At 40.6% G+C, this 24,021-nt stretch overlaps 1 protein-coding gene across 1 annotated transcript in view; it reads right to left on the reverse strand.

Moving 5' to 3' along the window:
• PMFBP1 (polyamine modulated factor 1 binding protein 1) overlaps positions 1-24,021 on the reverse strand; it is a 3,624,986-nt gene that overhangs the window by 2,484,425 nt on the left and 1,116,540 nt on the right. The window contains exon 6 of the mRNA XM_044081904.1: positions 8,420-8,552. Coding sequence (XP_043937839.1) covers positions 8,420-8,552 — 133 coding nt within the window. The remainder of the gene's footprint in view (positions 1-8,419; positions 8,553-24,021) is intronic.

Below are 24,021 nucleotides of genomic sequence, written 5' to 3' on the forward strand. Positions count from 1 at the left end.
CATAGTTATCCTGTGTAGATTTTGATTTTGCATACATGTTAAATATCTTTAGCTCACTTTTGGAGTTTTTACTTTGTTCTTTGGGATGAGGAGATTTTTTCCCTTTCTAATACAGCTTATTTAGTTAGTGTTTTGTTCCTAAACGTGGCATTCTACTGTTGTTGGATTGGAAGCAATGTTTCACTACAGCCATTAAGATATGAACAGAAACCATCTACAAATGCAGTGATGTTTGCAATGGACTCTCATGGAGAACTGCTTCAGATCATCAGTTAGCTATAGTAAGTCTGCCTCTGAGAAATCTCTAAAGACAGTAGGGTGCATGAAAAAGCTGGGCTGGAGCCCTGTGATGTGAACTATTGAACAGTGGTCAAATCCAACTATTTATGGGGAAACTACAGGCAAACAGAATAATGGGGCTATATATTTTTGTGAAACAGTCTCAGTACATTTTAAGAACATTGTGGAGAATTGTACTGGTCTAGAGAGTATGTATTGATGAAATCCAGGCAGTACTATAAGTTTTCCAGTTTATAGATGGCTTTAAATCCCCAAGAATAATGGCATTTGCTTGATAATGAGGCGTTCTAGTTTGTCTAGGTATGCTTCGATTACAGGTGTCATAGAGGGGGGTTATGCAGTTTGCTAGAATAAGGTAAAGATCTGGTTAATGGTTAATTGGAGTAGAGAAGTGTGAGGTTTTAATTTTGCCATATAGTTCTTGAAGTGATGGAATTATGATGGGATATAGACACAACATCACCTGTAGTAGATATGCTCTTACATGAGGATCTGAGTTGTATATGTCAAATCCTGCAGTGAGGGCATGTTATCTATGCACCAGAACCATGTCTCATTGATGATGTAAATGTCAACATTTTCTACAGTAAGGAAAACTTCTAAGGGCAGCGCAGTTGTGCAGTGGTTAATGTCACCTCACAGCAAGAGGTTCTACAGTTCGATTCTCGGATGGAGTTCCTTCTGTCCAGAGTATGCATGTCCTCTCTGCATTTGCATGGGTTTCCTCTGGGTACTCTGGTTTCCTCCCACATCCCAAAGACATGGGTCTGGAGCATTTTTCCCCAGGCCTCTACTGAAAATAGGTTCTGTCCTAGTCAGACTTTCCTGGTCAACAAATGTTAATAAAATAAATAAATAATGTGGGAGTTTCTTGTTGACTCTTCTTGCATTGAGTGGAGCCACAATTATACTATTCTGATATGGTTTGGTTAGGATTGCAGATGGAAGAGACTGACACTACCTAAAAAGGGAACTGTGGTGGGGGGTGTGATGTCGCACTACAGCCAACCAATATGTGATGTGGATATCCCTCCTCTGGGCCAGTAAACAAGGAGCCTCAATCCTCACCACTAGCACCTGTGGAGGGACGTTCACTGGGAGGATAACAGGTACACACACATTATTTCTAGATGCAGCTCTCTGCATCAAGAGCAATTTCCCTTAAGAGCACACAGAGACTACAGTCAGTCCGGGGCTGGTTCCTCTACCTTTCTCCAGGTCTTCAGTAAGACCCCCACTGGCACAGCTACAGAGTTGAGTCCTTAGCCAGGGTTCCAATCCAAGTCCTCCAACACTCTCTCTGTCCAACCAGTACTTTGTGTCCCTGCCCAAGTAGCTGACACACACCCTCTGAGATTTGATTTGCACACACACACACACACACACACACACACACACACACACACACACACACACACACACACACACACACACACACACACACCTGGGAGTGGCTGGCACAGGTTTATTAGCTATGCCCCCTCTTGCCCAGACTATAAGGTAGTTACCACTGCCACCAGAACCCCTTAACAGCTACTTTAAGGTCCTTAACAAAGGGTGTCTAATCTTATTGCATAATATTAATATTAATACAAATGGTAGTTTGACCAAGAGCAAAGCTGTTAGGAGTGGCCCACACAGTGTCACCAAATAACCATGCAAGTACTCTCAAAACTTAAATATCTCTACAAAGATCAGCCACAATGAAAGGTTTAAATATATTTAATAATAAATAATGAAAGAACAAGACAATACTAAGTATCAATTCAAAGTGACATCAGAGTTCAAAATCAAGGAAATATTTAAAACAACATTGAAGGACAGTCTCAAACAAATAAAGAAAAATAATATCTAAACTAAGTATCACTAAATTCCTGACTGAATCTAAGAGAATTATACTATTCCCTAGTAACTTACTAGACCAAGGCAGATGATGTGGTGAATGGTTCTTCTTGTTGTCAGGTCCAAGACAGAATATAGAATGTTCTGTCTCACTAAGAGACTTCTCAAAATAATATCTAAAAATATTACTGCTGGGATAGCTTGCAGAATGACATCATTTCTAGTCACCTGACTACTAGTTCCCATGCAGAACCCCCATTGCTGGCAGCTGGCAGTATTTAGCACCTACCCATAAAAATAGACACACAAGGGCTTTTGTTCAACAACTAAATACTTACCCTCTTCCTGAGTGGCAATTAATTCACCCCATAGACAATACAGAAAGCTTCCTGGTACAGACTGTGTCTCTGGCTGCCTTGAAACCTGTGAGGTAGCATTTTTATGGCATAGCCTATAAAGTGATTTAATTTCAGCTATTTTTCTAAAGTTTTCTGGACTGAGGTAAACCCTCCAGTTTCATCTGTTAAAATATATACATTTAAACAGAATAGTGCATGTACATTTCTGTTCTCTTCCAGCAGGGCACACTACAGATACATTTTGAACACAAGCACTTTACAAATACCTTTTCAACACAAACATCTGAACAAAATATATACATGACATACAGTTATAACACATATGTAACACAAATATCTTATATAAATTAGTTTGATATTCACAAATGACAGATAATTATTTACAAAATTCCAGCTGGCTGTGCTAGCAGTACCTCATTTTGTCACAGGAGGGTAAAGTTTTGACCACTACACAAAAGCCATTGCTGGCAAAACAGACAGGGATGTCAAAGATCTCCTTCCAAGCTGTCACACATTGCCCCCCCCCCCCTTGGAATGACACCAATAACCAAACTAATTGTTGAAGTAATTTCTTTTGTTTATATTGTGGCATTACTCTTAGTGAAGGTTTGATGCTTCTCAAGACAAGATGCATACCAGCCTCTGACACATTTGAACAGTTCTATCATTTCTCTCTTCATATAATCCAAGTATGTGTGTCTCAAATCATTCACACCCATGTGAATGACAGCTATGTCATATTTATACCTGGAATGAACAGACTGAGTACTCCAGTCACCTTTTGAATCCTGGCACCTGAATGGTAGCACACAATCACTTTTTCTTTGCTGAGCTTGGTGAGATGTACATCTGTATGTCTCACTGTGCAGTCACCTATGACTAGGGCAGTTCTGTGTTTTGTTGTTCAACCCAAGTATTACACACAACAAAATCCCCTGCATGAGAGCTGATGCACGGTTCCAGAAATAAGATACAATAGCACAAAAGTAAAAAGAGCCAGCAAACAGTGACCAAATACAATAAAAATTATATTTTGAAATACATGAACAACAAACAGCAAACAGACCGGTTTCGACTGGAAACAATTTACACAGCCTTCTTCAGTGTATAAAGGACAATCAAATCAAAGCTGTTTAAGTAGTATAAGATCAGACCTCATTGGTAGATACTCATAAATATTCATGCTCTATACAAACACCATATGGCACATTCTACGGCCAAGTTTATGTTTACCATTATTGATATGGTACATGGTAATCGTTCCAATAAAACAGGGTGGCATACAGTATTGAATGGGAAAGAAACTAAATGGATTATTAAACTTGGGGGTTTGTTTCCTCCTGGATTAAATGAATATTTATGAGTATCCACCAATGAGGTCTGATCTTATACTACTTAAACAGCTTTGATTTGATTGTCCTTTATACACTGAAGAAGGCTGTGTAAATTGTTTCCAGCCGAAACCGGTCTGTTTGCTGTTTGTTGTTCATGTATTTCAAAATATAATTTTTATTGTATTTGGTCACTGTTTGCTGGCTCTTTTTACTTTTGTGCTATTGTTCAACCCAAGTAGCCTTAAGGGTTTTAGCAGCCAGTTAGGTGACACCTCTTTATGGGGTTAGTATTGAATGGTATTAAATGTACAGCTAGTGGTCTGTCTCTCAGGAATATGAGTGCCAGACTGATATCTCGGAGGACTCTGAGGCTTAGATATCTTAAGTACTTAAGGTTTCTTGTTTGATAAATGTCATGCTGGTATGAGGTGAATGTGACTTCTAACAATCTGCTGATTAAAATATGTTTTGATGAGAATTAGCTTCCAGATTTAGTATCTACATCTTTGACATGTAGATTCAGTGTGTGGTAGGAGTAAGTGGTGGTCATCAGTAAATATGAGTCAGTTTGTGCACTGCCACAGGGTGCGTGGAATTAAAAGGCAAACAACAGATGCCAGAATGGCAGACTATGGCCTCAATGGCCTCTAACATTTAGTATACAATAGCAAGTATACAGTAAGAAAGATAGAGGCCTATCTTGCTGCAGGCCTTAAGATCCTACTGTATATGTGTATATATACTATATATATATATATATATATGTATATATGTATATATATATATATATATATATAAATATACATATATATATATCATTACTAGATATTAATAAGATAGGATTTTTATGACTTGAACTGTACATCTAGAAGTAACTTGCCTAATGTAATATGATGTGTTCTTCTGCATTTAACCATTCACCTAGCAGTAGGGTTACTAATGATTTGGGATTTGCAGAGATTTGTAGAGGATTGTTTGCTTTACCCTGGGCCCAACTTGTTGCAGCAAGACTTCACCCTGTGCTGCTAAGCTTTGATGAGAAGAATGCTATCACTACACTATAAAAGAAGGAGAGAGAGCAATCTGGTATTTCTCTATGCAAGTAGGAAGAGCGGTTACTACTTATTTCAGGAAGATATTCTCCCTGCTATACTACGATAAAAACAGAGCAAGTGTGCAGTTCTGAGGAAACCTTCAGTTTAATTTAATGGAGGATAGTTAATGGACTACAGAGGCAATAACCACATTTTTAAAACAACTGCTTACACTGATGGAGTGTAGTGTGTCCCCTCCTATGTAGCCCAGACAGCTCCACCAACTAGAGTGCTACAGTGTGCAAAACACAGCAATATATGGCTGGAAAAAAGAAAACGCTAACAGCCAAACAGAAAAAAACCCTGGTTTCAATGCCCGATATGACCAGGCACCCAGAAAACCTGCATTTCACATTTTCTCACAAGATAAACAAGGACAAGTAATCCCAATGAAATTGAAAATGTCCTAGCATACTAACCAGTAATGCAATTTAGCGGCAATTGGAGAAAAGTGTTTCAGTAAAATCATCCCAGCTAAATGCAGTCAGCTACTTACTGAGCTAAGACAAATCGCACAATATATAGAATTCAGAAAGAACTCTTAGAATTCCTAAAATAAAGCCACAAATTGCTCCTATTTTATGGACACATGCTAACCAATTATATCTACTATAGTCACTGATATGCAAGCCTTATTTCTAACAAATATAAGCTGCTAGCAATGCAATGAAAACCAAGTTTATATAGATATATACATACATCTACTAAAGACCACTGTACATATGGAATGAACACTGCTGTTTATTACTTCACATGTCAAGGTTACAAAATTGTACATCCCAAATTGAGCTACCCTAGCCATTAGTGTATTGTAAGGCAATTGTATTGTAAACGCTCATTCTACTTCTGAGTATATTCACAGGCATGCTTTTGGAACTCACATTACATTGATGTAATTGTGTAACAAATGTAGCAAATAGTCAGTTATTTCTACACTGTTGCTCAATTATATTGCAGACCAACCACGATCTTCATATATTGTGCACTGCCTTGGCATCCAGGTCATAGCTAAAAATGGTCTTTGGACCAGTCCTCCTACCCAGTCAACAAACTTTAAATAAAAATAAATAAAAAAATACATGGTAGCGGACATAGAAAAATACAGTTCCTTGTTCTCATGGGGACTGGTTTCAGGTCAAATCCAGAAAAGCAGGTCTCACAGTAACAAAGCTGCACAGCTCAGTGCGGATCCGCCAGATGTAATGAAATAGCATGCAAAACACAGCAATATAAAGCTATAGGAAAACAGCCAATCAGAAAGCCACTTGTTTCAGTGAGTGGTGTAATTACAAACCCAAAGTACCTGCAATTTACCTTTTTTTGGTAACATAAAAAAAAGGTTGTGTTCTAAAGGAGAGAGAAAAAAATGGCACTGAAAGCAATAACACAGTTGGCAAATTAGCGCTTAAAGCATCATTAGCTAAACATATCTAAAATATCTTGAATCATAATCCTTCCAAAGAATATGCACTTTAAGAATGGAGAATGGAGAGAACAAAGTGTCATCTTCCTACATAAGGACAGTCCTTCCACTGAGCCAGATAACTATAGGCTGTTAAGTCTCATGACCCTCGTTTGTAAAGGAACAGTTTAATGCAGAACTAATCAATAAGACCTGCAGACTCTAGCTCCTTCACAGTTCAGCTTTACTAAGGGTAGGCTGTGCCTTTTTAGTCTTGTTAACTTTTTCAAAAACGTCACCAGAGCTCTACATGAAGGACTTCTGATCCGCAGTGCTTATTTGGACTTAACCAAAGGATTTCATAACATTCCCCATTCTGACATCATAAGTAAGCTAACCAAACTAACATCAGCCCCTACAAAGTTCAATGGATTATTAACTGGAAATCAAACAGAACAGTCAATCTGGAATGAATGATTCCCTCTCCAAATAAAATATAACTAGTGGCATTCCACAAGGTTCTGTGCTAGGCCCGCTCTGCTTTACAGTCTGTTCCTCTGAAGTACAGACACATGTTAATAGCCTTTAGATAACTAAATCTGCAGATAACTGCTAGCTAGGATAATCTTAAATTGCCTTTGAGACTCACTAATGCTTGAAGAAAGCCTTGATCACACTAACAGCGAGTGCTTTTATGATTTCACTAAATGCAAACAGATGGATTAGGGTCACCTTTGTTAAAACTAGTGTTCCTGCACAGTACCACATAAAGGCAACTCACCTTAAGACTGACACCATGAAAAGGGAGTTAGGAACTTTCATAGGTGGAAAGCTGTCCTTAAATCAGCGTATCTCCCAATATGTTAGAAAATATTACCTCTCTCATCCCATTTATCACAATTTCCCTTTACTCAGCCCTTTTCCACCCCATCATAAAATTCAGTGCTACAAATGGAATTTACAGATCAAAACAGCTCTCCCAACAAGAAAGAAACCAGCATTTTATAGCCAAAGGAATCCAAGGTTTAAAGAAATGTCTGATTTGGCTAGACCAAAAGTCCCTGCCCTTATCTGCTACAGCACATAGCCTTTAAGGTGATCTCTGCCTTGCATTCCAAATTGTCAGTTCCTGCTCTCTGCAATCTCCTTTTCTTCTATTAAAAAAAACTCCTCAGTTAACACGTGTTCCAAAGATCTAGTTTTACATCCAAACATCAGTAGTTCCCAATTCAGGGATAAATTCATCACCCCACATTGTCCTTGCTTATAGAATAAGCACTCCACAGATATTAGACAGTGTAAAACTCTGGCAGCATTCCAACTTTAAATGAATGAAGGGGTTCACTTCAGTAGTCCCTGGCTACAAATGTTTAACTATGCCAAACTAAACACTATCACATTTCCGTTCTTTTTCATCTCTATTCTCTCTCCATGCATTTTGTTATGCTTTTCCCCATTTCCCTTCTCTAAACCATAACCCAACCTAATAATATTCTATCTAGATCTCCAAAACGAATTCTGTCATCTGCCATCATCACCTGAGCTATTAGCTCACATTTAAAGATTCTACTTTTATGCCATTTTTGGCTAAGCCTACAATGACTGGCATACTGCTGGCTTAGTATAATCCTATGAAACTATACGTTCAGGGCATGACTGTGCCCAGAGACCCTTCCCAACCCCCCCCCCCCCCCAAAAAAAATCAGATCTCCATCATAATCTGGTTATTACACCAAATGAAGCCTGGTCCAACTAGCGTCCAAAAACTGTCCCAAACTCACTGAAGCGAGAAAGCAGTGGCAGGTAAGTCATCAAACTATGAAATATCTGGACAACCTAAACATGTAATAAACAAAAATGAAAAACAAATGGCATTTTCTACAATATATTAGATCCTTGCAGTGCTAAACATTTTGCACAAAATTCTGCCCAGTTTTTTCAATTCTCATAACGTACTTTTGTAAGCAGATATTTACAACATTAATTTTCATTTTAGTAAGCACTCTTCCTGGAACATACCATAATATGCTCCGCCCTTATTGCACATTATTAATCCCAGCATTGCTTGTGGAACATGCAGCGACTCACCTCTTCCCTTGATTCCTCATAGGAATAGACTGCATCTTTCAGCTGTTCCTGTAGGCATCGGATAAACTGGTCCTTGGATAACAGCTGTGCTTGGATATCCTCATGTTCTGCAGTACATTCTTGGGACAAGTTTCTGCAAAAAGGAAGAAATTACAAACTGTTAGAAAGCATTGGTAAATATACTGAAACTAATGCAAAACCAATGTATTCCCCTATCCGTGACACTAAAGAAGACTCACGGTATAAGTGCACAAAACCGTGGTTCAACAAGTTTTCATAGCATGAGGGGGTAGATGAATCAATATCAGGAGTCCCAGATACAGCATTCCATCTCTTTTTCTTTCCTTGTTGAAGAGCAATAAGATGTCGAAAACCAGTACCTGCCCCTCCAGCTAGGACTGATGGTAGAAGGAAAAAGAGTGCAGTGAGGTAAGACATTTATGTGCTCTGCCTTCCACTTGTCTTAGCTTTTCTGAAATTTTCCAGATTATTCCATGGTCAAAGTTCTGGGTGTATGAGACATGGGCTCATATAAACAGGGGTAGGGAAACAGTAAGCCCAGAAAAAAACACCAATCATCGAACAAAATATCTGCATCAAACTAGTTACTGTATAGATATGGAGCAACATATTCTACCCCACATGCTTGGATATATAGAAATCTTAAATAGCCATGGTATGATGTTTGTGCTTCCTTTAATACAAGGTACAAAATGGGTCAAAATACAATTTGCATTCTGGTTTTCAAGACTGCTTTTACAGTTAAATGAAAACTTTACAACAGTTTAACTCTTTGTGCCCTAGATAAACTACATCACGAAGCTAAAACTCCTTGCGAGTCCTGTGACTACAAGGATCATCGTGGGCTTTGTGTACTTTCAGAAAAAAGCCACACAGTCTACTCAAAGGTGTCTGTACTTCTCTAGGTGAAACACGTTGTATGTTTATGTTTCTCTATGTGACCTCTATTAAAATAAAACAGAAAGATAAAAATCAAAATTGAAGCAGCCTGTCCTGTAAACAGCCCTGTCTGGAAAGCTGACATTTCTTCAGGCTGCAAACACCTTCTCCAGGAGTGTCCTACTTCCATTTCTAGTTGAACTTACAAGTGTCTTGTGTTTTTTTTTTTTTTTTTTTTTTACACAATTCTCAGTCAGTCCTGTTTGATTATTTATAGTAGCACATATAAGTATTGATATTAGCGATATCTCAAGTCTGTATAAAATGTCATTACATAAACAATAATGCCCCTCTACACCCTGGAGGGCATTATTCCACTTAGAGAATGGGGTCTTTGTAAAACTGCTGTCTTTCACTTACTTATGTAAAACTGCTGTCTTTCACTTACTTATTATTTTTTTAAGTACTATATTATTTTTATATATATATATATATATATATATATATATATATATATATATATGCGCACACACACACACATATATATATATATATATATATATGTGTGTGTGTGTGTGTGTGTGTGTGTGTGTGTGTGTATACATAATTGATGTAAAATAGTTCCTTGGCTTAATGTTTCAAACTTTCTGTAGTATGTGTTAATGGTGTTGGAGGAGGCATTTTACATCAAAAATATATTAAAAAAAAAAATACAGTACTTAAAAAAATTGACAAGTAATTAAAAATTAACAATTTCACAATTTCACGGAGTCCATTCTCTCTCTCTCTCGCTCAATCTCTCTCTCTCTCATACACAATCTCTTCTGGTTTCATACTCGCATTCACTCACATAAGCATAACTCTCAACCTCTTAGCACAAAAAATCTAGACAAAGCCAAAACCAATGGGGAGACAAAGCCCCAAAAATAGGGACAAATTTTAAATGTTGCTCTTATAAACTTAGAAAGTTGCTAGAATAGAAGGTTGTGTATTACAATGCATTTTCTGAAAGATATAAAGCCTGAAACTCAAATGCATGTAATTATTTAGTGAATTCACTCTTCACTGATTTGTCACAAAACTTCTGAAAACCACACATTTGATGTGACATTGATAAGAAATATAAGGTAAAAATCTGGACAATTTCCAAAAATTTGGACAGTTGAGAGCTATGCAGACAAAACCTCTCTCTTTCTCGATCTCACACACAGTCTCCTCTGCTTTCATGCATGCATTCACTCTCACAAGATCGCTCAAAACTCTCTCTCTCTGTCGCTCATGCACACCGTCACCTCTGCTTTATACATGCATCCACTCCCACAAGATCGCTCTCACTCTCTTGATCTTTCACACACACAGTCTCTTCTGCTTTCATACACACATTCACTCATACAAGATCGCTTTCACTCTCTCTTGCTCTGTTTGTCTCTCACAGACACACACACACACACACACACACATACACACACACACAGTCTCCTCTGCTTTCGTACACACACTCACTCACACAAGATCGCGCTCTCTCTCTCGATCTCTCTCACACAGTCTCTTCTGCTTTCATACACACATTCACTCATACAAGATCGCTTTCACTCTCTCTGCCTTGATCTGTCCGTCTCACTCACTCACACACACACACACACACACACACACACACACACACACACACACACACACACACACACACACACACACACAGTCTCCCCTGCTTTCACACACATATTCACTTACACAAGACCATGCTCTCTCTCTCGATCTCTCTCACACAGTCTCTTCTGCTTTCATACAGGCAGTCACTCACATATGCAGACAGAAACATAAACACACTCATGCACATACACACACACACACACACACACACACACACACACACACACACACACACACACACACACACACACACACACACACACTTTTTTCTGTTTATTTTTTTACACTCACTAAACAGCAAAAGCACTGCTTAGCAAATGTAAAGTAATGGCAGCCCTTAGTTTTTTTTTTTCATTCCAGGCTCCACAGCAGCTTGATATGTTGGCGTGAAGCGGAAGACTTGTTTTTCAGTGGGCATTACTTGTACATTAATACCCTGCTGGAGAATGTTCGCTCTCCAATCAGGGTGCTGATGTACAGTTTGCCCATTACTTGTACATTAATACCCTGCTGTAGAATGTTCACTCTCCAATCAGGGTGCTGATGTACAGTCTGCCCATTACTTGTACATTAATACCCTGCAGGAGAATGTTCGCTCTCCAATCAGGGTGCTGATGTACAGTTTGCCCATTACTTGTACATTAATACCCTGCTGGAGAATGTTCGCTGTCCAGTCAGGGTGCTGATGTACAGTTTGCCCATTACTTGTACATTAATACCCTGCTGGAGAATGTTCGCTCTCCAATCAGGGTGCTTATGTACAGTTTGCCCATTACTTGTACATTAATATCCTGCTGGAGAATGTTCGCTGTCCAATCAGGGTGCTGATGTACAGTTTGCCCATTACTTGTACATTAATACCCTGCTGGAGAATGTTCGCTCTCCAATCAGGGTGCTAATGTACAATTTGCCCATTACTTGTACATTAATACCCTGCTGGAGAATGTTCGCTCTCCAATCAGGGTGCTGATGTACAGTTTGCCCATTACTTGTACATTAATACCCTGCTGGAGAATGTTCGCTGTCCAATCAGGGTGCTGATGTACAGTTTACCCATTACTTGTACATTAATACCCTGCTGGAGAATGTTCACTCTCCAATCAGGGTGCTGATGTACAGTTTGTCCGTTCTCTAATATATAGTATCATTTAATATCAAGCATGAAATGAACAAAGCTGCTATAAATACTTGGCATTCACCTGCTGCAGTCTGAAAGATAGTAAGCTTATTTGCAAATATTTAAAAAAATTATACACATATGTCCACATTTCTGCAGATATGTACAAAAGAAAGTGTACAGAGATGACCTGTTGGACATCACCTTAAAGTTAATAATCAGAAGAACAATTTTACTGCTTAAAATATGGATGGCTCTACCAGTTAAGCCTACCAGATACAGCTGACTAGAAATATTTTTTTAAAACTGCCACACAAAATAAGGACTGTATTTCACAAATGAGTTTTGAAATCATTGCCACCACAAAGTTTAGTTTCACATGAATAACTTTTCTGTGTTCATTTTTTTTGTAGCACTTATGTTTTGTGAAGCACCAACATTTCTCTGGCGACTGGTTTGAAACCATGATTTCCTTGGTCTGAAACGCTTCAGGATTCAGTAGATATCCCTGTTAAAGTACTCAGGCATCACATTACTGTACTAAATCTTTCTTGTTTATGGCATAAAGAGAAGTCAGATTGCTGTACCCGTTTTCATTTATACACATCCCTCCAGCTGACCTTTACATTAGCTTTGTCTGTAGTATTTATCCTCAACGTCACATTGCCAGTTCCCAGCAAGTGGCATTAGACTATAAACTCAGTAAGCTGGTAGGCCCAATGAGATCAAAGACATTTTTTGCAGGGATGACATGGAAGCCCAGGGAACAATGTCACTTGTTGAGAGTCGCAATAGTATGAAAGAACTGATGGAGTCAATCTCAGGACTAAGACAGTCCTGCATTCCAGCAACTTAATTGTCATGCAACAGTGCCCTCTGTTTATAAATTACAGTTGTGCAAAATCTTACCATATCAGTAGATGTCCTTCTCTCTACTGTTGCTGTATTCTTTATGTAATGGATCTCCTGCCAAGGATAGCCCAATGTCCAACCAGTATACTAGAGCCTTTAGATTTTATAAGCACTGTTTGTCACATATATGCTCCCCATGTAAGATTTAGGAAATACAGGTGACGTACGGGAGCAGACATTCAGAACTGAATTGCCCAGGAGGAAAATAATACCTTCAGGGATAAAGGAGATCATGTACATCCAGAAGGATAATGGGACAGAAAGAAAGAAGAAACAAGGGCCCCTCGGCCAGGAGGACAAAAAAAGCAGAGGGACAAGAACTAGGAAAGAGGGAGAAGGAGGGACGGACTGAATACTGCAACAGGGGAAAGAAGAACATCTACTGTTACGGTAAGACACTGCACAACTGTACTACATCTTTTCATATCATTTCTGCAGTATTCTTTATATAAGGGAGAGTACAACAATGAAGAAGAAAGCCGAGAGGAGGAAGTCACATAACAGCTCCCTCGACAAACCCATGCAAAATATCTCTGGCAAAACCTGCTCTAACATATAAACAATATCCAGTTTATAATGTTTACTGAAATTGAATGAACAGCGGACCAAGTAGCAGGATCAATGATAGAATTGGCATCCAAAGCCTTGAACAAGGTACCAGAGAAGGCAACCACCCTTGTAGAATGTGCCTTTACATAGGAAGAAAGGCACATGCAGTGAAACGAATAACAGAAAGAAATGACCTTAGAAATCCAGAATCAGATAATTTGCTCAGAAACAGCCATTTCCAATGTTTTGGCATTAAAAAAACAAAAAAAGGTGCTCACACTTACAAATCGCCTTTGTTTTATTCAAATAATATCCAAGATGTCCGTGCAGATCCAAAGTATGAAGGACCTTCTCACTAGCAGACTGTGGAAAAGGAAAAAAGGAAACAGGTAAATATCCTGATTCAGGGACAACCCATTAACTACCTTGGGCATAAAAGAAGGATTAGTCTGAAGAGACACCCTGTCTATGTGAAAAACTAAAACAGAAGGAATAGCTATGAGACCCTGAAGTTCAGACTCTCTCATGGCTGAAGTAAGGTGTAACAGAAAAACAGTCTTTGAAATACAATGTTGAAAGGAAGCTGAACTAGTAGGTATAAAAGAAACCTGAGTTAATTTCTCAAGTACAAAACTGAGGTCCCAAGAAGGTGGACTAGGCTTTCTGGGAGGCCTGATATGAAGGACACCTTTAAAAAATTCCCTGACCTCAACACTAGAGGCCAAAGGAAGGTTTAAGGTCAGACAAGCAGAACTTGCTGAAAGGTGAGCTCTAACTGGAGAATATACCAACCCAGCATGGAGCAGATCACACAAATAAGAGATAACCAGAGGGACCCCCACCAATAGGGAATCCTGACGGTGAGAGAGGCACCAGACAGAAAATGTCTTCCATTTGAACAGCTATGATTTTCTGGTAGTGGGTTTCCTGGCCTCCTACAAAACCTGAAGCACATCCCTAGAAAGGAAGTTCTGAAAAGGAATCAAAACACTATCACTCATAGTGTCATTTTAAGAGGTGATAGGTGGATATGGATAAGACATCTCTTGTCTTGTGTAAGAAGATTCACACAGTGAGGGTATTTGTGGTGATGGCTCCTGACCAAGTTATAAAGAAGGGAGAACCAATGTTATCTGGGCATAAAGGGAGTTACCTGGAAGTTTTTGTGAGAGTCTTGCCTGATTTTGTGTAGAACTTGAGGCAACAGAGGAAGGGGGAAAAGGTATATAAAAGCATTCACACCCAATGAAATGACAGAGCATTCACTTTGCAAACCAGATGGCTTGGTACTCTGGAACTGAAAAGACAAAGTTGTTCAGAGGGGAGGCAAAAATATCTACTGAGGAATATCCACCAAAAGCACTATGTGCAGAAACAAATCTCTGTGAAGCATCCATTCGTGCGCGTGTGTGCTGGACCCGTTCAATGAATCTGCCACTAGATTCTGCACTAAAGTAAGAGTCACTTGATAATGGATAACTAGAGTATGTGCCAGAAGAGCTAATCTGCAATGAAGATACCCCCCCCACACTTTTTGATGTTGAGAGTGGTATTGTCCATGAAAAGTTTGAGGGGGCCAGGGTAGAAAAGGGGATGAAAAACTTGCAGAGCCATAAATAGAACTCTCATCTCTGTTATGTTGATATGATCTGACCTCTGATGAGGAGGCTAGAAACTGTGGACCTTTAGAGGACCACAAGAAGCCCCCCCCCATCCCAGTCTGAGGTATCTGTGTACAATTCCTGAGATGGAATTGGAGTCTGGAAGTGAGGCACTGGATTGAGAGAGAGTTGTTGAACCCACCACTGAAACTTGAGTTTGAGACAAGGAAGAAGGGGAACAGGGGCGTCCAGAGGGTGACAATGCTGAAGCCACACTCATCTGAGGTATCACTGCCGCTTACTCCTATGGAGCCTGGCAAGAGGAAGCATGGGAAGAATGGAGGCCATAAACCCTAGAACCCGGAGAAACTTCCTGGCTCTAAGAGAGGACAGAGGAAGGAAAGACTGGAAAAAGGCTGTCAGAAACAAAACCTTTTGAGCAAAACGAGAAGCCAACATGGGAAGAGTCTGAAGCCAGCACCCCAGTAAAATATGATCCTTGGAGGGTGTCAGAACAGATTTCTTGAGGATTATCTTGAACCTCAGACTTTGCAAAAGTAAAGTGGTAAAGTGGAGATCCCACAACAGATTGCTGAGAGAGGGACCATGAATTACTAGGTTGTCCAGTTAGGGGAAAATATGTATCTTTCGAAGTTTGCAAAGCAAAAGGCAAAGTTGATGTATTTGGTGAATACCCTTGGGAACAGTAGAAAGGCCAAATGACAAAGCAGAGAACTGAAAATGAGAGGAAGAAACAGAGGAAAAGTAAAAATTTCCTAATCAGAAACTGAATGGGGATGTGCAGGTAAGCACCCTTGAGGTCCACGGAACAAAGAAGACTTGGGGATGAACAGGATGAAACAAAATCTGGTGAGACAGCATTTGGAAAGAAGGGTCTTTGAGAAAGGTGTTGAGCATCAAAAGATCCAGAATGGGTCTCCAGTTACCCTCCTTTCAAGGAGCCAAAAACATTCTGAAGTAAAAACCCTTTCTCAATTAGGAGGGTGGAACAAGCTGAATAGTGGCCTGATACAAAAGGACTGCAAAACCTCTGGAAAATGAGGAAAATATTCCCAAGCAAGCTGTGGAATACCCATGAAGGGCGGGGGGGGGGGGGATTCCAAACCACAAAAAAAAAACATTGACATATTCTAGATAGCACCCAGGAGTCCTAGGTGATCTGATACCAACTTGGAAGGGACAGAGAAAGACTAGAGACAGGAGGTAACTGGTTGAAGGGAAGAGGAAGGAAGCCAAATGCCAACTGAAAGCAGGCTTGTCCTGAAAGGAAGACTTTTGAGATGAAGTAGTCTGAGTGCATTTAACAGGAGGAATATGCTTAAAATCCCTTCTTACTCTTTAGAGGTGGGTGAGCCTGTCTACAGACAAAAGCAGACTTAGAAGGGTAATTCCTCTGTAATTTGGGGGAAGAAGAGACAAAAATATGTTTGATTTCCTATAAGGCCTTACCCTTATCCAGAAGGGACTTAAACAGGTCAGTATCTGCTGTCCCAAAAAAAATTATTATCCAGAGGAGTATCCAAAAGCTTGGCTTTAATATCATCAGGTAAAGCCCGTAGACATAGCCAAGAATAACAGTTCATCACAGAATCAAAAGCAGCAGCCCTAGAAGGGGCATCAGCAGCAACGTAGCTGTTTATTCTGGAGTGATGGATGACCTAGGAAGTAGACACAAGGAGGAAAAGAGCTGAAGCTTCCCATCGGGAAGGTCAGAGACCACTGAAGCTACCTGAGAAAGAAGGGCCAAAAACATACCTGGTCATGTAGTTTTGATAATTAATATCCATAAAAGGCAAGGTGGCAGCAGTATACACTTTTTACCCAACCTCTTGACAATCTTTATTTGAAGGAAGGACCTTAGTAGAGGGCAAGAGCTCAGAAGGCTTGTCAGGGGAACTGAAACCACAGAAGGATCAACAGAAAGGCACTTATACAAAAATTTGCAATCCTCAGACAGCTTTCAGAACCTGGCAGTTTTCTTAGGAGCTTTGGGTTGCGAGTCAGAAGCCACCAAGGTAGCAAAAAAGTGTCAAAAAGAGCTCTCAAAACAGGAGAAACAGTAGATGGAACTCCATCTGTAAAAGCTGAATATCATTTTTTTTGAATGTCAGAGACATGGGGGCAATCCCATTTGAACTAATCCATCATACAAACAATAGTATCCCCAAAGGATAATTCTTCCCAAGCACACTCTGGGCTCAAAGAATCCTCTTCCTCAGAGCCACAGTCTAGAGGGTAAGGAATGTGAAAGGAGTAAGCTAGAGATTCCTCCCTAGCCTCCAAGTCCTCGTCTGAGGAATCCCGTTCCCTAAGCCTCCTAACAGGGGTGGAAGACCAGGGAGGAGCAGAAACAGACACCCCTTGAGGAGGCTTAGAAGCTAATAAAGCAATGAATAGACCCGGAGTAAAGTCCAGCCATTCATGTTGGAAACCTTTAACAACAGAGGTATTTTTTTTTCTTAAGCAGACAGCCACCTGAAAGACTCTCAGTGATTCAGACCCTTGGCGAGATTTGATAATCGTAGTTGCAATCACTTTCTTTACAAAAATCTGAGGAATCCCCTCAGCCCCTTAGAAATAATCTGCCAAGGTTCCCTTCAACATCCAGAATGAACATTGGGAAAGCCTTTGAGGATCTGCAAGAATTTGGATCCATGCCAGCCTCCAATGGGGTTGTAGCAGGGGAATCTGAGGCAAGCACCAGACGGTCTTCAAGGCCTTTAGTGACCTCTAGATAGATGTTTGGAGGAGGCTGAACAGCAAACAGATCAGGCCTAGGCTTTTTGGCCTTCTTCTTAGCAGATGGCTGACCCTCGGGATGGGAAGATTCCACCATAGCACTCTGGGCCAACAACTTATGTCATTGGTTCTCAAGTTTTATTGATAAAGAAGATAAGTGATTATGAAGGGTCATAGGGGACAAACACTTGACAGAAGGAGCACTGTGTATGGTCATGGGAAGCACCTAAGCAAAAAAGACACTGATCATGATGGTCTTTATGGGGAACTTGTCTCGCACACTGACATTTTGGTTTTTTGGATGATATGAACACAAGTACAAAACAATAAAGAAAAAAGGTAGAGAAGAAACCACAACAGGGCACTTATCTGAAGATGGCTTGCTAGCCAGCATGGCAGAAAGGCATTCAGACCCATGTTTCACAATGGCATTCCGACTAGCAGCAAAGAAGTTCTGAGTGTTTACATCCATACGTTGCCTTTATGCCCTATTTGGGGAGCAAACATGTGACATATTTCACCTACAAAATAAGGCTCTAGTATACTGGCCGGATGTTGGGCTATCCTTGGCAGGAGACTCCTTATGTAAAGAATACTGCAACAGAGATATTGAAGGATATCTGCTTTAACAGTGAAAATGGAATAAACTATTAATGTGTCACGCTTCCGTCAAACTCACAACTTATGGTGGATGCACTGACACTAATGCCCACTCAGTGCACCTGTTCATATTACAGCTATGGAGCACCTACACAGGCTTATGAGGTAGGATGACATAAAAATATGTTTACATATGATGAGATCCAAAGAGAGTAAGATATGTACATATACGTAAGATCCATATGTGTAGACAGACAGTAGGATTAAGCAAATGTTGTTTCATCTCTAATGCATCTCTTTCATGGCAGAATGACTCTGTTATGAATACTATCTTTAAATAAGCATGCAGTCAATTTGACACAAACAATGCACCAACAGTGTCAAAATCTGGTCTGAAGCTATGTAGGTTATTTTACAGAATCCTTCTCAAAGGAACAAGAACATTAGTGTATATAAATAACATGGCTAAAATACACTAGTGGCTGAAACACTAAGCCAAAAATCTGAATTTGATTTTCTGTGGGGATAAAAGCTCCCATGCAGGGTGCATTATGCTCACTGCAGTTCCCTATATAAATTTTGAGGTCGTTCTGTCTTAGAAGAAAAGAAGAACTCCCCTTTTTTTTTTTGTCAGCTACTTTGTTTTCAGACAGTATATTTTGGCCTTGTCACACAAAACCACACATCACGTTCCTGTAAGTAATGACACTGTTTATTTACCACTTCCAGACACTCCCAGTCAAATACTTAAGCACAGTTTTCCAACAAATGAGCAGCAGTTTGTGTTGTATATTAATATGGAGACACAAACCAAACTGTATCTGAGTTAGCTTTTGATGAGGAGTAGAAATATGCCTGTGTGTAACATCCACATGTTATACACAACATTTTTTTTCTTCTTTCGGCTTTTCCTGGTTAGGGGTCACCACAGCGGATCACCTGTCCGCTCATGATTGGCAGTGGAGTTTTACAGCATCAAGTTGGCAGCCCAGTTCCCAACCTCCACAGAAGGCACATACATGCACTCACAGCTAGAGCCAATTTAGTGTGTCCAATCCACTTACAGCATGTCTTTGGGATGTCAGAGGAAACCCATGCGACCACAGGGAGGACATGCAGACTCCACACAGAAGGCACCCCAGCCGAGGATTGAACCAGAGAACCTCTTGCTGTGAGGCAGCAACACTAACCGCTGTACCACCGTGGCCACCCTTACATGTCATACACAACATCACAGCCATAAATTCTCCAACATTCAATGAAGGAAACCATCTGTGGCATGAAAAGACAGCAAAGAGATGTGTGCCTCAAATGGAAAGGGTTCACAGCCTCCCTACATTTTCTAGACACAGTTGACAAATATTTTGGCAGTATATATAAAGTCAGAAGCATGCTTTAAGATGGGAGAAAAAAGCTAATGAACATTTACTATATGAAAAGGTTTGCCTGCTCTTATAAGTTGAGTGCTCTTTGTAGTGACAGATGTGACCTGTTTCTGCTAACAGAGGCATCTATTATTTATTTATTATTTGTGTATGAAAAAGCAAAGCTGCCTCTTTATTTCACCTGAAGATGAGCCAGAAATGATGCTACGACCTAACCCAAGAGAATAAGATCTATCCACTGTCCGCGCAGTCCTTACTTCATTCTTATTCTTCTTCCCTGGACAGCCATGTAGCGAGCCTAGCAGCCACCCTACCAACAGTCAAAATATAAAATGTTGATTTACATTTGGTCAACTTTTTTGTGACCTGGTGGTGCTATATATATATATATATATATATATATATATATATATATATAAATAAGTTAGTGGGGTGTGGGAGCAAAGCCACTTTTTGAAGATGCAGAAATTTCTAAAAGTTGCACAAATGAGGAACAGTTTTTTGTCAGTCGATATTAGTAAAGCTGTGCCCAATATCAGTATTCAGAAGCAAATGTGTCACATGGGTGATATTACTGCACATCTGTATTCTCCAGTGCCATAAAAATGGGAGAACCCACAGGTTAGGCAAATGACAGTTTTCAGTTCCAAGATACTGGCTCCAGCGACCTCAATGAATCTATACATTCAGCAGTGCACTGCACATCAGCAGAATGGAAAACGTTATCTGATGTACTCCATAAAGTCTGATCCAAACAGATATATGTTCAGGCTAAGGGGAAGGCTGGTATATACGACAGGCAAGTAACAGCAGAGTGCACTGGAAGAGGTGCATTTGGAAATTAAAATAGTATGAAAGGGTCCATATCAATTGTTCAAAGGAGCGGATTGTCAAAACCCATATGGTTGACAATTTAGTTTGTTGAACCATTCTGACAGACAACGGTAGAGTAGGGATCAGGGAATTTACCCCTTTTCTGTACTGTAGTACAGTCTTGGAGTTGGTATATATAATTATCAGAGTGGTTGTGTAGGGGGGGCTTGCCCACCAGCAAAAACACAGTTTGTATTGTTAGCCGTTGTTGCGTGGATTTATGCCAGTTTTTCGATTGACTGCATTGTCGACCATATGGTTTTCGACAATGTATTTTTCCGATCAACTGACCTAGATCCATGTGAAAGATGAGGGGGATGTAACTAAATAAAGAAAACTACAAACAGGCAACAGCATGCACATTTATAGTGCAAAGAAAATTGTCAAAAACAAACAAAACCTTCTGGTTTTGTCTTGCTACTGGCATTACAGAAGAAGAAAGAAGAGAAAGTTAAGGATGTATGTGAATTCTCCACATATTGAAGCATGCTCTGAAATATGAGAACTCAGTGTAGGAATGCACTATCTAGGGTATGGACACAGTGCTAGAGTATACTATCTGGGGGTATGAAATCAATGCAGGAGTACACTATTTGTGTGTATGGATTTGTTTTGGTGGAGTACAGGAATAAAGCCCTGACTACAGCCCAGCTGACCCAGGTTTGATAAGTGGATTGACTGACTGACTGAGTGGCACCAAGGGATCAGTGTTACCATCTCTGGGGTGCAGTCCTGTGGATGTCTCTGGAGATGATCCTTACTGGAGGCTAGGGGCATCTCTGCTGGGAGGTGTGGTCCAAAGATAGGAAGGGGGCTGGGTCTTGGCTGAGCTGCCAAGGAGGTGGAGCAATACACTGCATGAATCCATTGCACACCTGCCCTTCAGACATAACCACAGGGACAGAAAGGGGAAACCAGGGTAGGTCATAAGAATAACTTCAAAGCTAACAAGAGAAACAACACTGACCCCACCAGGATGTGTTAAATTTCTTGCTTGCAACAGCTTAAATTTGGACATTGGATCAGAGATGACTAGCATGTTGGCAGACTCAGCGAAGAAAGTGGGGCAGTGGAATGGCTGTCAAAATTGCAGAAGGGGGAAATAACTATACGAGAGTATGGACTATGTGCTGGAGTGCACTGCTCTGATGGTATGGACTTTGTGCTGGAAAGTGCTACCCTAGGGGCATGGACTCCATGCTGGAGAGAGCTAACCTGGGGGTATGGACTCCATGCTGAAAACTGCTGGACTTTGTTTTGGAGTATGTTATTTGGGGGAATGGACTCCGTGTTGGACTACATTATTTGGGGGTATGGACTCCGTGCTGGAATATGTTATTTGGGGGTATGGACTCTGTGCTGGAGTACTTTATTTGGTGGTATGGATTCCATGTTAGACTGCACTACCCGGGGCTATGGACTCCATGCTGGAGCGCACTATCTTGAGGTATGGTGGATAAGGATACAGTGCTGGATTGCATTTCATCTGAAAAAAATAATGGGCTCAGTTTTGGAAACATACTGAAAGAGAGACACAATATTGGTTAATAGTGTTCAGTGAACAATAAACAGAATGGTTGGGGGTGTGCAGTACAAGGAAAGACTTGGACCAGTGGAAAATATACTCAGGAGGATAGAAGAGAAAGGTGCAGCAAATTGACAAGGGGTACATATGTGGTAAAGAACTGAAGAGCAAGAATTAGAGGGGTCATGTATGACACAGACTAAATGATATTAGTAACTATTAGCGACAGGGTGGTGGTCCTGGAAAACACTACTAAGGCACATAGTAAAATGCAGGTCTACTCAGAGATTCAAAGGTGGTTTCTGCAGATAAAAAATAAGGGGGTGGGGGATGGTGGAATATTGCAGCGAAGCTTCACATAAGTCGCAACAGTCAGCCAAACACATAAGAAGTTACTAGGCTATTGGCCCTGAGGCCCTTATAAGCCTAGCCAAGAGTTTAGCCCATATTTAGACAAGTCAGCACCCAATGCCCCTGTCCAGCAGGGACACAGGTGTAATCCCAGGGGTGTATTTTCTGTTTCCATAATACAGTTCTCCAAGTTGGAATTAAAAAGTGGTAAAGAGGTACTCTGCTTGATGTGGAGAGGGAGTCTTTTCCACAGATGGGGGAGTCTCTGGGACACAAATCTGTCCCACCAACAAGTCCTACTGATGTCACAGACCAGGTTGAGGTCATGTGTGTGGGTTACTCAAGTGGAGCTTGACTTGCGCATATGCAGCAGTCCCATCAAACAGGGTCTGAGACCGTCTTGTCTGCCAGACAGAGGTCACCTCTGAGGAGTCTGTATGAAACTGAGAAGAGGGATAGGGCTTTTAGCCTATCTGTGTATGGTAGATGTTTGAGGCCCTGGATTCTTCTGGTGAGGAATCTCTGTGGTCTCTCCAGCTGCTGCATGTGTTTTGTAAGGGCCTTATAAGAGAAGAATACAAGGATGTTATGACATCCTTGTGCCTGGATGAGATACCCTTATGTATGAGAATGGCCATGTAGAAAGCTTTCCCTACAATGGAAGCAACATGGTGGTCAAAAGTCAGGTTGCTATCAACCTGAGTGCCCAAATCCCTCACGACTGATTGCGTGTTTAGGACGTTGTTATTAATGAGATAATTTGTGGGGAGGTCACTCTCCCCAAAGGGGATGATGATGCATTTTTTGGTATTCAGCTTACGGCCATGTTTCTGGCACCAGTCATTTGTTTGGATGAGACCCTCTTGGAGGATGTCCGCATCACTAGGGAAATTGATGGCAGTGCTCAGCTTCTATCATCTGCAAACTTGGTCAGCCATAGCCCACTGGTTTTGGCCTGCACCTCAGAAAAGTAAATCCCAAATAACAGAGGCTCCCAAGACCAATCCCTGTGGTACGCTGCTCATTATAGGTCCACTGCTAGAGGTGGCTTCTCCTATTTTGACTAGGTGGGTACTATCAGTGAACCAGTTTGCTACCCATCTGGTAATGTACGGATTGATGCCTAGTTGAGAGAGTTGATCTATTATTCCCAAGTGCATAATAGTGTTGAAGGCTTTGGCCAGATCAAGGTAGGTGGTGTGCACTGTCATCCCCTCATCCATGGCTTTGGTGACTGTCTCAAAGAAGTCAACCACATTTAACAGACATGACCTCCCCTTGAAGAAGCCAACCTGTGTGGGATTGAATGTTTGGAGGTTGCCAATGTCCTTGTTAATGAGGCCCACGATAATCCATTCTATGGCCTTGCAGATCAGGCT

This window comes from Protopterus annectens, chromosome 8.part1 (genome assembly GCF_019279795.1).
Source record: "Protopterus annectens isolate FY-2018-M chromosome 8.part1, PAN1.0, whole genome shotgun sequence".
NCBI lineage: Eukaryota > Metazoa > Chordata > Ceratodontiformes > Protopteridae > Protopterus > Protopterus annectens.